The sequence below is a fragment of the Plasmodium brasilianum genome, chromosome 5 (genome assembly GCF_023973825.1).
Source record: "Plasmodium brasilianum strain Bolivian I chromosome 5, whole genome shotgun sequence".
Taxonomy (NCBI): Eukaryota; Apicomplexa; class Aconoidasida; order Haemosporida; family Plasmodiidae; genus Plasmodium; species Plasmodium brasilianum.
The window spans coordinates 560,517-576,928 of record NC_090118.1 but is presented as its reverse complement, the minus strand read 5'-3'; the positions used below and the strand labels follow the sequence as shown (position 1 = coordinate 576,928).

Below are 16,412 nucleotides of genomic sequence, written 5' to 3'. Positions count from 1 at the left end.
ATATAATAGTGCATGTATGAATATGTACGTATGCTTGTTTATTTATGTACTTAAGTTTACATTTTTTAATTGGATTAAATAGAAATAAAAATATTTTAACAAAAATGGCGCAAATTTTTTAAAAATTGAATTTGTTCATTATTAATTAGTATATTCCCCTACATATGTGCATGTATGAGCGAACATTCAAACAGGTATGCACATGAACACACAGAATTATACGCATGTATATGTCCGTACAACCCTTTCGCCTTTTCTGATAAAATTCTTTTAAAATATCTGCGATGATGAATATGCAGTACTTGCAATATTTCGCCGAGTATGCATGTATGTATGTGCATATGTAAGAATGTATACATCACACATGGGGCTTAATATAAAAAATAAATGCGAAAGATAAAAAACTGGACATGCACAGAAGATTTAGTGTTTCAATAATTTCACAAAAAAAAAAAAAATAAAAAAAAGTTTTACATAATTATACATCATCAATTAGTACTTGTTTACATTTGCACATTCACATAACATAAATAAGCAAATTTTTTTTTTTTTTTTTTTTTTCCAATTATATTTCCACAAGAATATGTTCTTTACAGACTTTTTTTAACGACTGCGCAAAAATGTAAAATGTGTACAGAGTAGATACGACTGTATTATCTGTGTATTTATGTGTTACGTTCGTTCGTGCTTGTGTATGTCTGACCGTTATAAGATTTACATCTGTTCCTTTTCCGCAGCTATACTGCTTTTTGAAGAATTTGTGTCTGGAACGCGTGTGTGTAAAGCATTTTCAAGGGGAGATCATTTTTCATACAATTTTATGCCGCTGTTTTTCGTAAAGCTATTTAGTCGTTCGTTCATTCGTTCATTCGTTCATTCATTCATTCATTCATGTTTTGGCGTTTTTTCATTTCACTGTTTTGCTTTTTCTCTTTCCTGACAAAATAGACTCACCAGTTGAATGCACTTTCTCTAACAATTTCAAAAATGTAAAATAAAAAAAAAAAAAAAGAAAAGAAAAAAGAAATAAATAGACAGATAAATAAATAAACCGTTTAATTATTTAATTAATTAATTATACTTCATGTTGTATTGTGGTTCACAAAAAAATGAATAGAGGTTTGTTCTTTTAAAAAAAAAAAAAAAATGATTCGTCTTAGTTTAAGGAAAAGTGTAAAGCGAATTTGCAAGAGTGCACACATATGTACCCATACACGAACATATACACACATGTACATGTATACATATATCGCTGCATCACCACCATTGCACATGGCTCCTTCAGGATGTTCTTTTTCAAAATTAACGTCCGTACCTTTGCATCGAACTGCTGTAGTACATTATTGCCTTTTTCACAGAGTTAATATTATAACTAAAAAATTCATAAATTTCTGCATCTGATAAGACCCATGGTTGTATTCCATTTTGTTCAAATGGATGAATAATATTGTACAAAAAAACAAATGAACTAAAATATTCAAATAAAAATTTGATACAATTTTTTTTGGGAACATTTTTTTTCGTTTTATAACATATAAGTGTAGATAAAAGGTAATCTATTAATCCCATTCGTAAGGAAATAACTACATCAACAGGTATATAATTATATAGTGCATTGAAGTTATTACGAAAAACATCTATATATATGGGCTTTACATACAAAGGAATGTTGTTATTAATAAAATTTTTAATAATCTCTACGGACTTATCATCATTTTGTAGTAAGCAGCTTTCAAAAAGTTCATCATGAGTGTTATAGTTTAGTGTCCTGTTTTTCTGTATGCTACTAATATTTAGTGAACTACTCAAGTAAGTACTTTTAGCTTGGGAAGGAGGACGTTTGTCAGCAGGCTGTCTTTCTTCTTTCCTTATATCTATAGATCCATTCTCGGTTAAGTGCTTACTTGTGTCCATCATCCCATTTGACCATTTTGTTTGTCCATGCAATATTTTTTTCCACTTATTTTGAGAGAATTTTTGTGCTATTAATCTTCGAAAAAATGAAAAATCCATTTTTACAAATTCGAAAATTTTCGAAAAAAGGCTAGCTATTTTTTGCTTGAACAAGCAATAAAAATATTTGAATTTACAAAAAAATGCTCCCATTACTTCTTTCGGAAAATAATAAAAAACATACCATATTTGTTTCAAAAAATTTTCATTTTTATCATAAAATTCTTTTTTGTCAAGATCAAACATTTTCCTTAATACGTTTTCTATACTTTTATTAGTACTTGGTAAAAAATTTTCAGCTATTAGTTCACCTTCGGAAGTAATATTACTGTGCTCAGCTATGTTTATTAACTTGTCATGAGAAAAATATTTGTTCATAAATTTTAAATGGAGTGAAAAATTTTCGTAAGTGCAATACATTTTTGAGAACTTTCTTCTTCCCTTTTGAGAGGAAAAATTATTAACAGGACAGGACATTTTTGTTATAATGAATTCGTCTGGTGCGCCGTGAGCATCGCATTGCGGGCAATTACAGTTGGAAGTGGAGCAACGGTTACTGGTGCAACTGCAGTTAGCACAGTTGGAAGTGGAGCAACGGTTACTGGTGCAACTGCAGTTAGCACAGTTGGAAGTGAAGCAACGGTTACTGGTGCAACTGCAGTTAGCACAGTTGGAAGTGGAGCAACGGTTACTGGTGCAACCGCAGTTGGCACAGTTGGAAGTAGTGCAACTGTTACTAGTGCGATCGCTGTTAGCATCATTGGCAGTAGTGCAGTTGCTACTATTGAAACCTCTACATGTGCAGGTGCCTCTGTTAGTGATGTTTCTACTAACCTGCCTAGTCGACTGAATTACTCTGTTCATGTAAAAATTATGTCCACACAAACCCTGCGTCAAATTATCATAAAATAAGGAATTAAAAAAATGGTCAGCCACATATATAGTTACATATTGGACTTTCAATTCATATAAATATATTAGTATGTTCAGAATATAATTCATGAGTTTCTTTTTGTGTAATATTATAATATCACTCATTTTTAGTACAATGTAAATATGTTTAGGTACCTTGCTAATATGTTTACTTAATAAAATGGTACTATTATTTTCATTTTTTAAAAATGCTAAAAACGATAAAAATATGTTCTTATATAACTTCTTAACATGTGTTATTGTACATTTATTAAAAATTCCTTGAACAATATTTCTTAAAAAGAGTAATTTAAAATATATCTGTAATTTATAAAATTCTTTAATTTTTCTAATAAAACAATACACAAATAATATGGACCATATAATTATATATGATATAAACAATAACATATAATCAACTGGGTTCTTTACATGCTCTTTTCTGTGCCTTCCCTCAGTCATTTTTGGAATTGCTGCATTTTTATTTTGTATTTCGTATGGTATACGCGTTTGGACTCGTTTGTTTGCTCCTTTGTTTGCTCCTTCGTTTGCTCCTTCGTTTGCTCCTTCGTTTGCTCGTATGTTTGTTCGTTTGTTTGCTCCTTTGTTTGTTCCTTTGTTTGCTCCTTTGGTTGCTCCTTTGTTTGCTCCTTTGTTTGCTCCTTTGTTTGCTCCTTTGGTTGCTCCTTTGTTTGCTCCTTTAGTTGCTCCTTCGTTTGCTTATTATTTTTCCTCTTCCTTTGTTTCTTTATTTTTACAAAAAATCATTAGGTACGGTCTTCCTTTGAATCATTTTGTGGTCTTTCACTTCAGCGTTTTCGTGTGTGTGCATGTGTACATGTGCACATACAGATATAGATAAATAGATGTATATATACACGCATACGCACGTACATACATGCACACTTGCATATATAGGTACACTATGATAAAGTAGCTTGTAACATTTTGGCATGCCCCCCAAAGAAACGAAACATTAGCTTTCTATTTTTTCTCCTTGGGAAAACTTAGCTCATTTGACGTTAACGAATATACCTCCCTAATACTTTAAAAAGGAACTAAACAATTTTGAAAAAAAAAAAAATAAAATAATTATGTTACAGTGCATTTCAATCAGTTTCATTACCATCAAGAGTATCCACATTCACCCAAATTAAGCATGTTCCCATTTCTCAAGTTGTATAACAGAAAAGAAAAGAAAAATTAAAATAAAACAAAAATAAATATATAAATAAATAAAATAAAATAGAAAAAAATATATTATATTAAATCAAAAACTTACAAAAAAGGATAAAGGAGAAGAGAACGAAACAGTTTCATTTCTTGAAATTTTATTTGTTATTTGCAAACGTCCATTTCTGAGCTATAATTTAAAGAAAAATAAACCCTCCTATATTAGCTTTTTTATAATGCGAAGGAAGGACAAAAAAGGAGAACGGTAAAAAGGGAGAATAATAAAAAAAAGAAAAGGAAAATAATCAAAAATGTAGGAGAAAATAAACGAAAAATAAGAATAATATACGAGAAAAATAAAAATAAAATAAACGGAAAAAAGGAATAATATAAGTGAAAAATATAAATAAAATAAACGGAAAATAAGAATAATATACGTGAAAAAAATAAATAAAATAAACGGAAAATAAGAATAATATAAGTGAAAAGTATAAATAAAATACACAGAAAATAAAAATAATATAAGTGAAAAATATAAATAAAATAAACGGAAAATAAGAATAATATAAATGAAAAATATAAGTAAAATACACAGAAAATAAAAATAATATAAACAAAAAAGTACAAGAAAAACCTATACACACTACTTACCTTTCATTTGAGTAACGACCTTTCCCTTATTACACGTGTACTAAAAAGCTACTCATTCATAATGTATATTTTATTTTAACGTTTTATCGTTGTTGCATATTCGTTAATGCTAATTTATGTATACCTTTGTTTTGTGTCTTATTTAACATTTCTCTTTTTTTTTTTTTTTTTTTTTTTTTTTTTTTCAACATAAGTATTTATCTGTTCATTTGTTTTTGACCCCCCCCCCCAATTTTACATAATTTAGGGTTTTATTAAGGTATAGCAAGTGACATAAAAATGCTTGAACGTAAATTCTTGACATTATTTAACCTTTTTGCAAAATGCAATTATAGGTTGTTTTTTTTTTTTTTTTTTTTAATCCCTTTGGTAGTTCGACATCAGCTGTTAAAAATTCCTCAAAACGCGTATGCACGGTGTACACGTAGTACTTAGTACATAACATATACACATAAATATATACACATAAATATATACACATAGATATATATATATATATATATGTACGCGTATAAACCTTGGATGAAGTAAAAAAGTGAAAGATTTTGTTTCCAGTTATTTGCTCATGTGCAAGTACATGTACACGTACATGTTAATGTAAATATGAACGTAAGCGTAAGTGTAAGCGCAAATGTGTATGACAACATGGGTATATATGCACATATGCGTACTTTGCGCACGTAGTTGATGCGTAAAAATGAAGGGATATCCTTAAAGTATGCCCCTTTTTTGTTGATCAAGCATATATTTATTTTTTATTAATCCATTTGTTTACATAATGTTAATAATTGTTTTTCTTCTTTCTCGTAACCAAGTTTTTTGTATGCTGCGATGATATCAGAAATAACATCCTTATTGTACTTTTTCATTTTAATGAAATTACTTAAACTTCTATCGGATTCTCTCTACAAATAAAATACAGAAAAGGAAATGATAAAATGTGCACTTAATCAGTAGTACTGCTTTTGCATGGTGTTCCCGTGTTTATATATTTACACGCACATGTATAATTTAACTCGCATTTAATGGAAAAATGAACGAAAATGCGACTTTGCGTAGCTTCCTTGTCTGCGTTGCCTAGTTTGCTTTCTTTTCCTCATTTCATCCTTTCTTTTTTTTTTTTTTTTTTTTCCTCTTTTCATCCTCTCTTATTTTATTTCCATTTTATTGTTTACCTTCATATTCAAGTGTAGGAACACTATCGATAGGTATGCCCAGAGTTTGTAATTAAAAATGTTGATTTCATTCGACTTATATAACAGTTTATATGCAAACAAATATTTTTTTCTTCTTAAATAATAATAAGCAAAGTATATATAAGCATAACTTGTTGAACATATTTGCAATGAATTCTTAATCATAATTTTGCACTCTTCAAATAGATTTAAACAAATATATATTTTGCTTAACTGTACATAAATTTTTGCGCAAATATTATTGCTTGTACATAATTTTAAATAATTTTTTAAAGGCTCAATACATTTTTCGTAATCCCTTAACTTGTACAAACTTTGACCATAAATATAAAGAATGTCTAAGTTGTTAAGGTGTTCTTTCCTTTCTTCAATGAGCTCAACACACTTTACATAATCTGTAGAAAAAAAAAAAAAAAAAAAAAAAAAAATTCCAACTTGAGAAGACCATAAAGTGATACGTTCTGAAGTGAGCACGGTGAGATGTAACACAAACAAATGTATACTAAGTAAATCATAATTTTGTTCTCACCTTTAATAGCAAAAAATGCCCTAATAGTTAATTGCTTGTACAAATTAGTATTTATGGACACTTCCGTTAAAAACTTATTTTTATTTTCACAAATGTACATGACAATATTTAACATATTAAATTTTATGCAATATATAAGAAACAAAATCATATATTTATCCTTCAATGGTATGTTGTCTACACGAATTTCAGGGAAAACCGCTGTGCTTCCGTTATTGGTAGGTGTTTGCTGCCCCCTTTTTTTTGCTTTGCCTTTTGTTTTTGTTTTTGCTTCTTCTAAAGTGTTCTCCTTGTTCGCCTCCTCCTCATCGTTCACATCATCTACTTTGTTAACATCATCTACTTTGTTAACATCGTCTACTTTGTTAGCATCGTCTACTTTGTTAGCATCGTCTACTTTGTTAGCATCGTCTACTTTGTTAGCATCGTCTACTTTGTTAGCATCGTCTACTTTGTTAGCATCGTCTACTTTGTTAGCATCGTCTACTTTGTTAGCATCGTCTACTTTGTCAGCATCGTCTACTTTGTTAGCATCGTCTACTTTGTTAGCATCGTCTACTTTGTTAACATCTTTGTTCACTTCTCCCGCTCTTCCAGCTACTATCTGTTCCTTTTTCCTGATGCTCTTCTTGGAACCCTTATTTTTCTTCTCATCCCTGGGCGAGTCTTCTTCCTTCTTTATACTCTCTTTACCGTCGAACTGCGTATTTACATTTTTTTCTTTATCTTCTTGAAACAAGTTGACATTTTTTTCAATTTCCCTTTTGAGAACATTTTCATTCGTATTTAAAAGAATGCACATGTTAATATAATAGTATATATAATTGCGTTGGAAAAAGTAGCACAGCGCTTTTATATATATACAAATTTCTTTAGTTATATTTAAATTGTTGTAGTTGAATGTGCTGTATAAATGTAGATTCTTCAAGTCCATTTGTTTTTCTGTTATGCAGTCCTCATTTTTGTAGTTCTCATTTTTGTAGTTCTCATTTTTGTAGTTCTCGTTTTTGCAGTCCTCGTTTTTGCAGTCCTCATTTTTGTAGTCCTCATTTTTGTAGTCCTCGTTTTTGCAGTCCTCATTTTTGTAGTCCTCGTTTTTGTAGTCCTCATTTTTGTAGTCCTCATTTTTGCAGTCATCTGTTATGTGATCAGCTTTTTTTCTATCAATTGTGTTCTTGTTAGTTTTTTTTTTATTTTCTGCTCTCCTCCTTTTTATAATTTCCAATAGGTAACCAACCAGATTTAGCGCCTCTTTATATTTATGAATATTTAAGTACAGTAGACTTAAAATGAAAATGCTTTCAACGTCTTCCTATAAACAAGTAAGGAACTTTGTATGAGTGACATATTTCACCGAATGCTAAAAGTGCACACACTTTACATTTCCACATGAACTGTTCATGCGGTGTTAGCAGGGCTTTTTAGTTACACAATGTTGCATTATGCTGCTCTGCGCTCTATTATGTACTACACTCTTTGTTTTATTTATTTAATCTCTTTATTTTGTGTTTTTATTTTTTATTTTGTGTTTTTATTTTTTATTTTGTGTTTTTATTTTTTATTTTGTGTTTTTATTTTTTATTTTGTGTTTTTATTTTTTATTATGTGTTTTTATTTTTTATTATGTGTTTTTATTTTTTATTTTGTGTTTTTATTTTTTATTTTTTATTTTATTTTTTTTTTTTTTTTACAAAATTGGCTAGCTGTATATAGGCTGACAGACAACCCACACAGGTCTCGATTTTATTGATGTTAATATATTTTTCATAAGAGTCATAATTTTGATGAAAACCATAATCATGGTGAGACTCCGAATAATTTGCAAAGTCCGGGTTTGTGTTATTTGGATTGTTTTGTTTGGAGGCACGATACTGTTTATAGCATATTTGCTGTCTTTCCTTTTTACAATTTAAATTGTCCATGTTATTTGTTATTAGCAGAATTTTAGCGTATTTGTAAATAATATCGGTAAATAATTTTTTGACATGTTTATTTTGTTCTAAATTCAGAATTAATATAATATCTTCCTGTTGTATGCATTCTTTAAAGTATTCCTTTTTTTGAGTTAATATATTCTTATTTAAAATTATATGCTCAAAATGTTCAATATATTCAAATAAATAAAAGCTAGGAGAATTATTTTTATTTTTTGCGCAAATGGTATTTATTAACCCAGTTAAGCTATTGTTCTGGCTTTGTATTTTGCTTTTTCTTTTTTCATTCCTTTTATACAAATAATTATTCTCATGAACAGTATTTTCCCCATTGCAGTTATCTTCATATTCGGTATAATTTTCTATAATATTAACAAGATGATTATCATTTTGACTTTCCACAAATGTGTTCATATTGCTAATTTTTTTTTTATTGTTGTTTTCATAATGTGTATTTATCAGCTTTTTAAAAAGTAGAACTAATACTGCTTCGGAAAAATGTTCATTCTTTTTCTCTTTCAACAAAAATTCATTTTCCATGATAATATTATATAAGTACTTTTCCAAGTCGTTGATATTGTTTTTTTTTTTTATTTCATCTATAGCATTATTGTTAAAATTTTCTTGCTTTTCAAAATAGCTGTTTATTATTATGTTCGACGACTCCTGAACAAGATTAAATAAATGCGCAAAAATGCAGTTCAAGTTTTCCTCACACATGGTATTTTCCTTTTCAATCCACTCGCATAGTTCAGGCACTTGCGGTATTTGCTGAACATGTTGCTGCTTTATCAGTTGAGGCTGTTTTTCGTGTTCCTGTTTTTGCCGCTCTTCCTGTGGGCTTCCTTTTCCATTCCTTGGATTTCCTTCTTTTACCTGTCCCTCTTGTTCTGCATCACTCTTTTGTTGTTCCTGTTGTTCTTTCTGTTCTTTCTGTTCTTTCTGTTGTTCTTTCTGTTGTTCTTCCTCTTCTTCCTCGTCCGTAAATGCAATATCCTCGTGTAGATTAAAATTTTTATAAATTTTTTTGTTTATAATTTCGTACATTATTTTTATCTACGAACAGAAAAAAATCAGCGTTTTTTGGTGGGGAACAGCCAGTGAACTGTTCTTATGAAATTATTTAATAAAAAATATAACAGAAGAATAGAACAGAAGAACAAAGGAACAGAACAGAAGATGAGAAAAACTAACCATGACATTTTTCACACTGTTGTACAAACTAATGTAAGCAGCATTTTCCTTCAAGTTATTTAAGAAGGAAAAATATTCTTTCGATTTTTGGTAAATTTTTATTTGATCTTCCTTTTTCAGTTTATTAATTTCACTATTGACAAAATAAATGCCTTCAAGAATTAATCTGCGTTCAGATCAAATAAGAATTGAAAACAGGATAGGCGAGGGGTGCCACAGCACATATGAATACGTGCACATGCATCGGTGTGGTGTAAAAATTATGAATACATTGTAATTGCATTATGGAGTTCACTACGATATTCACTACGATATTTACTACGATATTCACTACGATATTCACTACGATATTCACTACGATATTCACTACGATATTCACTATTATGCCATTTTTATGCAGGAAAAGTGAGTCCTTACCTGTTAAACATATTGCTGACACTTTCATTTGTTTCCTTTTGTACCTTCTCTTCTTTACTTTTCGTTATTATATTATTTTTAAAATATTCCGTTTTGAATATATTATCAGTGGTCAGTCTTTGCAAGAATGCTACATAAAAATTGCACATTTTGAAAAGTAGATACAAGTGTCTCACGGATTTGTTTTTTGGTTCAGAAAAAGGGTAGCTATTTTTTATTCTATGCTATTTTATTTATTTACTTATTTTTTTTTCTACTTTTTATATTTTTTTTTCTACTTTTTATATTTTTTTTATTATTTTTCTTTTCTTTTATTTTATTTACTTATTTATTATTTTTTTTTTATTTTTTTTTATTTTATTTTTTCCCTTTCTTTTTAGTTCACTTACGTTTATAAAATTCGATGGTTAATACAACATAGGCATTATTGTAAATGAATAAGTCTTCACTAGTTTTACTGTCTTGTATGGTTTGGGTTTCCTTTTTTGGTGCATTCATATTTTTCAGTTTGTACTTTGAGTTAATGACTACACGAAATGAAAAGTAAAAAAAGTTAAAAGACAAAAGAGAAGAGAAAAAAGATGAAAATAAAATAGAGTAAACTAGGAAACTAAAAATTCCTGAGGACAGCTATTACAGAATAACCAATTTGGAAAAAAAAAAAATTTTTTTAATTTTTTTTTTTCCATTTTACCTCTATTAGATATGACGTCTGATATGTTAACTTCGAACATTCCACATAAGCATTCCACCATTTTGGTGGATGCTCCGTCTGAAAGGGGTTAAGGGCGAACAGGATTATGTATACGTGCATATACATATCAATACGTACTTATATAGGTACATGTACATATTCGTATGCGTATATATGTGCATGCTTCCCTCCGCACTGCTGTGACTGAGCAGAGTGAATACTATGTTTGTGCCTATTTCTAAAAAATTATTTATTCAAAATTTTTGTTTTATTTTTCTTTATATATATGTACAATTGATGATAAATTTTAAATATTTTTTTTTTTTTTTTTTTTTTTTTACCTTTTTGCTTTTTATTTTCATTAAAGCATAGCAAATAAGCATTAACATCGAATGATTCATAGAACAAAAAATTGTAAATATACTCAGTTTCCTATAGTAAGACAAATATATTTTTGTCTTAATGAAATAATAGTATGTCCTATGGTTAATAGCATTACATATAAAGTATTCATTCCTATGTACAGTACCTTTATATTTCGGTATTTGTATATATTATTTTTACCCCACTTAATGCTATACTTATCACGTTCTGTCTCTGCATTAGCACAAAATGAATGCCAATAAAACAAAATGCATACAGGACAAAATGAAAAATAGAAAGTGAAATATAAAAAATGAAGGAGAAACAAAAATTTTTTACAAAAAAAAATAGACAAACCTTCTTCAAGGGTACCATCCGTGAAACAGAAGTCGAGAAACTTTAACTGCAAGGTGGTGAATCGAAAAAATAAAACAAGCAAAAATGGGAATGTGCCGTGGCACAGAACAATATGTACGCATCAGCAAACATGAAGTGCGTACATATATATGTTTATGTGTATGGGTATATGCTTGTACATGTCCACGTTTCATGGTCTTTTAAGATCATCAAAAATTAGTAGCTCTTTTAATGCATAATCTTACTTGAAAAGAGAGAGCAGCTTTTTTTGGTATCTTCTCGCCGACAGACGCGGGTATGTTATACACCCCGTCAACCTTTCAATGAGGGAAAAAAAAAAAAAAAATGCACAAGCATTTGACTTACACGCGCGTGTATGTATGCGCACATATGTATATATACATATGCATATATCCATACACACACCCATACACATACACATACATATATATATACATATACGCACATGCCCATACTAATGAAAGAGCAAGTACACAGGTGAACAATAATTTAACCCTTATGTTCATTATATTGTAGTTCGATCTTCCGCAGTAGTGTCCGACCAAGGAATTTATGTTGAACGTGATATAAAAGCCTTGGGGAGGGAGAGGAAACATAGCAAACACGTACTTGTGTAAAAGCGCTCAAATGTACAAATGGACTAAGGAGCATACAAACAAATACATTTACAAACAAACGTCCAAATGTATACACAAAATGGAGTACACATGCACAGAGACAAGCATGTAACTGCTCTAACAGCTGCAACGAAATGCACGTTTCTAAGACTGACTTATATTGATATCCGTCTTTATACAATTCTTCAACTTGTCCGATTCCCCTTTTGAATTATTTTTGCCCTTGTCTTTTTTTTTATTTTTCTTTTTTTCTTCTTTTTCATTAATTTTTTTCTTTTTGTATTTTTCATTTTCAGTATTTTCTTTATTATTCTGTTCATCCTTTTTTTCTTCGTATTTATAAGATACTATAACATTTTTGGTAATTATTAACTGTTCATGTAAAAACGGGAAAGTTTTTATGTTTTCTGATGCGATAGAAATAAAATTGCCATCACAGGTGGCATTATCCTCTTTGTTGTCATTATCGTCAATGTTATTTGCTTTTGCAAAGGTTTCAATTTTTAAGGAATGTTCAACTATATCGTTTATGGCACTTTCTAATAAGGGTAAATTGAAGTTGAACGAGAGGGATGGATGAAGAAAGTATCAATATATTTTTCTCAGCTAGTTATTTCGCTATATACATCATTTTTTTTCTTATTATTTTCTCTTTTTTTTTTTTTTTTTTTTTTTTTTTTTTTTTTTTTTTTTTTTTTTTTTTTTTTTTTTTTTTTTTTTTTTTTTTTTTTTTTTTTTTTTTTTTTTTTTTTTTTTTTTTTCTTATTATTTTCCTTTTTTTTTTTGGTTTCATTTCACTAGGCTTCATTTCGTTTCGTTCTATCTGTGCGCATACCCTCATTAATCTCAATGTAGTTGTTTGGAAAATTAATTTGACGATGCCCATTTGTGTTTATAACATTTGATTCGTAAGAATTGCCGTAGAAATCTGCAAGTTTACAAGGATGGATGTTGTGTTCATTTGTTTGGCATGCAGCTATGATTATGTATTATGGTAAAATAATATTGTAATATATATATATATATATATATATATATATATATATTTTTTTTCCCATTTTTCTTTCATCTATTCATTTTGTCCATTCATTTTGTCTAATAAATTCGTCCATTCATTTTGTCTATTCATTTTGTCTAATAAATTCGTCCATTCATTTTGTCTAATAAATTCGTCCATTCATTTTGTCTAATAAATGCGTCCATTCATTTTGTCTAATAAATGCGTCCATTCATTTCGTCTATTCATTTCGTTTAATCATTTCATCTTGTCGTTTCATCTCTTTTTTGCAAGACCCCTAAATTTTGGCAATTTACCTGTTACAGTTATTTTGTACGAAGCTAACTCATCGGATGCGGTGAAATTTGTAATCTTTTATTTATTATTTTTTTTTTTTTTAAGAAAAAAAGAGAAAAGATATGAATCAGCAAGCAATGCGCAAAATATGGAAGGAGTTAATCCCTCTTCCTCGTCTACGCCTACATGTACTTCTACTTCTTTCCTTTTTTATCCTTACGTAAAAAGAAACAAAGAACGGTCCCTCAGGCTTTTCCTTATACTCCATATTTATGGGGAAAAAGGAACGAAAAATAGAGCTTAAAGTAATATATATAAATGGTAAGGAGCATAAACAAAATGGTACGATGAGAAAATAAAGCAGTAAGATACGAAATCGAAGCGGTAGGATGCGAAATCGAAGCGGCAGGATACGAAATCGAAGCGGCAGGATATGAAATCGAAGCGGCAGGATACGAAATCGAAGCAGTAGGATACGAAATCGAAGCAGTAGGATACGAAATCGAAGCGGCAGGATACGAAATCGAAGCAGTAGGATACGAAATCGAAGCGGTAGGATACGAAATCGAAGCGGCAAAATACGAAATCGAAGCGGCAGGATACGAAATTAAAGCAGTAGGATACGAAATTACAGCAGTAGGATACGAAATCGAAGCGGCAGGATACAAAAACAAAATAGTAGGAAGCGAAAACGAAATATCGAAGCGAGTGCAGATGGAAGAGTGAAACTAAAGGAAGAAGCACAAGTGTGCGTGTTATAAGATTTGACGCAAAAAGAATAATTTGTTTTTATAAGAAATATTAATTCATTTTATATATCCTCTTATTACATTCTTTATTTTTATTTTGTTTTCATTTTGTTTTTGTTTCGCTTTTATTTTATTTTTTTAAAACTAACGGCATATTTTTTAATTTAAAAAAAGATAGGTATTAACGCGTTCGTTATACTCATCATTTTTGCAAATTTTACTGTCCTATTTTTCATTGTAGTAGTACATTTCTCTTATAGCATACGAGCAAGTATATTTACAGGTGTCTTATAATGCTAAGCTTCACCACATTAGCTAAATATATAAGTGCAGCTCAATGGTAATATTTTTGTTTATTTAATGCCTATCCAATTTTATCTTCCAAATTTGTGTTCATTAGGATATGCCGTTTAATAATTAGCTTCTATTTTGGAACAAAATGGATAGAGAAAAAAAGTCTACGTGAAAAATTAGTAATAATAAAAAAAAAAAAAAAAAAAAAAAAAAAATGTACGAAAAGTTTAAGGTGTGTAAAAAGCGTAAAAACTAGGGTTACAAAAAAGACCCATACGAACAATGTCAAGCAGGCACAGACAAATAAACACGCACACACACATATATATATATATATATGTATATGCATATATATATGTATATGCATATATATATGTATATGCATATATATATGTATATGCATATATACAGAAACGTGCAAATGTACAAACGTTGAGCTTCTTATTTTTCGAGAAGGAATAAACTTTTATTTCATTGCAGATGACACTAAAATGATGGAGTCTCCTCGAACAAAAATCATGTCTAAATTTCTTTCCATTTTCTAAAAAAAAAAAAAAAAAAAAAAAAAAAAAAAAAGAAATTAGCTACATATGGCCCATAATTCGTCACTCTATTTGTTATATCAATCTGCATTTATTCAGCAGTCTGTTAGCAGTACGTTCATTCCTTATATCGTGTCATACTATGCTTAATGTTATACTATTAGTTACATAACAAGGTAAGAAATTATTAATTTTGTTTGTCATATAACGGTACAACTGTTACCTTAATACACTCTTCATCATTTTCTACTACACTATGTTTGTATGTTTCGCGAGCGTTGGAAAGGATCATATTCAGGTGGTTATCATATGCCTTTAAAGAAGAGGAAATAGTTGTTTGGAATTTAAATGGGGTAGAAACAGAGCGGGAGAAAACGTCGTGTATGTGCTATGTACGTACTAGTGTCTATATGCATGTGTTGTGTGCGTAGTTGAACACATAAATAGAGAACAACATGAATAGAAGATGTGTTATATACAATGGTGAACAAATGTAATACACTGATTTTTCATTACATCCAACTTTCCAGTTATTTCTCGTTCTCCTTTGCATTTAAGAAAAATTTCCTCCTCCATGTTTAGTCGTATGTAATCCAAGGGATCTACAAAAAAGGGGAAGGGGGGTGATGCGCACAGTAAGAATTACGAAGCATTGAAGTGGTCCGACAAGTTTGAGATGGAAGAAAGAAAAACGAGTCGACAGGTTAATAAGATAACATATTAATAAATTACAATTCGAAAATAAAATAAGGTCCACTAAAATATAATGCAAATTTTTCTAATTTTCCTCATTTTTCTCATTTTTCTCATTTTTCTCATTTTTCTCATTTTTTTTTTTTTTTAAGCTGTGTGATTATTAGGCCTTACTCTGTATTAAGGCTATTTTCTCCATGTGTGAGAAGAAAACAGAATAAACAAAATTTGCTAATTCATATGAACTGAAAACCTTAGTTTGTGTACGTTTTTAAAAAGAAAAGAAAAAAAAAAATAATAATATAAAACAATGCAATGCAATGTGATATGATTAGAAACGATTTGAAATATTTAAAAAATTTAAAACAGGTGCGAATCTCTTTTTTCTATTTGCTTTGCTATTTTGCTGACTTGTTCATAATTTTTTTGCCAATATATTAATGTACGTATATCGCAAGTTTATGTCAAGTATAAATATAACGTAGTAGATCATATACATATACATATACATATATATATATATATATATATATATATATATTGCGTACCATTAATGTATACATAATGTACAAAATACCACGCAGCTTTAAAACACTATTTCAAAAGTTGAAGCATCACACGCACGCGCTACGCATGATAGTGACGTTGGCATGAGTAGCTCCTTTTTTTCTTATATTTTGTACTTTTATTTTTTTTGAAAAAACCCATTTTATTAAATAAAACAAAATAAGAGTGAATTCAATAAAATAAAAAAAGAATACATTTGAACTGAATTAAGTAAAAAAAAAATATAATAAAATAAAATCAGCAAAGATAATCGAAACAAAGC

The 16,412-nt window shown here is 29.2% G+C and overlaps 3 protein-coding genes and 1 pseudogene across 4 annotated transcripts; 1 reads left to right on the top strand and 3 right to left on the bottom strand.

Annotated features, from left to right (window-relative positions):
* Positions 1-1,302: 1,302 nt before the first annotated feature.
* MKS88_001391 lies at positions 1,303-4,009 on the bottom strand (annotated as a pseudogene). The gene is made up of 4 exons: positions 3,992-4,009; positions 3,382-3,611; positions 2,138-3,214; positions 1,306-1,990 (listed from the first exon to the last, which is right to left on the bottom strand). Coding segments are annotated over exons 1-4 (2,010 nt in total).
* A 1,438-nt stretch (positions 4,010-5,447) lies between these two features.
* Positions 5,448-13,358, bottom strand: MKS88_001390 (uncharacterized protein; the record flags this gene model as incomplete). Its single annotated transcript, XM_067214311.1, has 17 exons — positions 5,448-5,594; positions 6,105-6,280; positions 6,415-7,726; positions 8,106-9,404; positions 9,543-9,708; positions 9,813-9,908; positions 9,960-10,089; positions 10,349-10,486; positions 10,654-10,731; positions 10,995-11,085; positions 11,183-11,250; positions 11,374-11,419; positions 11,619-11,690; positions 11,889-11,968; positions 12,167-12,550; positions 12,847-12,987; positions 13,355-13,358. 17 exons carry the CDS (start codon positions 13,356-13,358, stop codon positions 5,448-5,450), a joined length of 4,428 nt encoding a protein of 1,475 aa, XP_067074759.1.
* Positions 13,359-13,453: 95 nt separating this feature from the next.
* MKS88_001389 (uncharacterized protein) lies at positions 13,454-14,031 on the top strand (the record flags this gene model as incomplete). Its single annotated transcript, XM_067214310.1, has 2 exons — positions 13,454-13,493; positions 13,688-14,031. The coding sequence occupies 2 exons, from the start codon at positions 13,454-13,456 to the stop codon at positions 14,029-14,031; spliced, it is 384 nt and encodes a 127-aa protein (XP_067074758.1).
* Positions 14,032-14,814: 783 nt separating this feature from the next.
* Positions 14,815-15,782, bottom strand: MKS88_001388 (U6 snRNA-associated Sm-like protein LSm3; the record flags this gene model as incomplete). The annotated part of the gene is made up of 4 exons (XM_067214309.1): positions 14,815-14,889; positions 15,114-15,203; positions 15,407-15,492; positions 15,758-15,782. 4 exons carry the CDS (start codon positions 15,780-15,782, stop codon positions 14,815-14,817), a joined length of 276 nt encoding a protein of 91 aa, XP_067074757.1.
* Between the last annotated feature and the right edge of the window lie 630 nt (positions 15,783-16,412).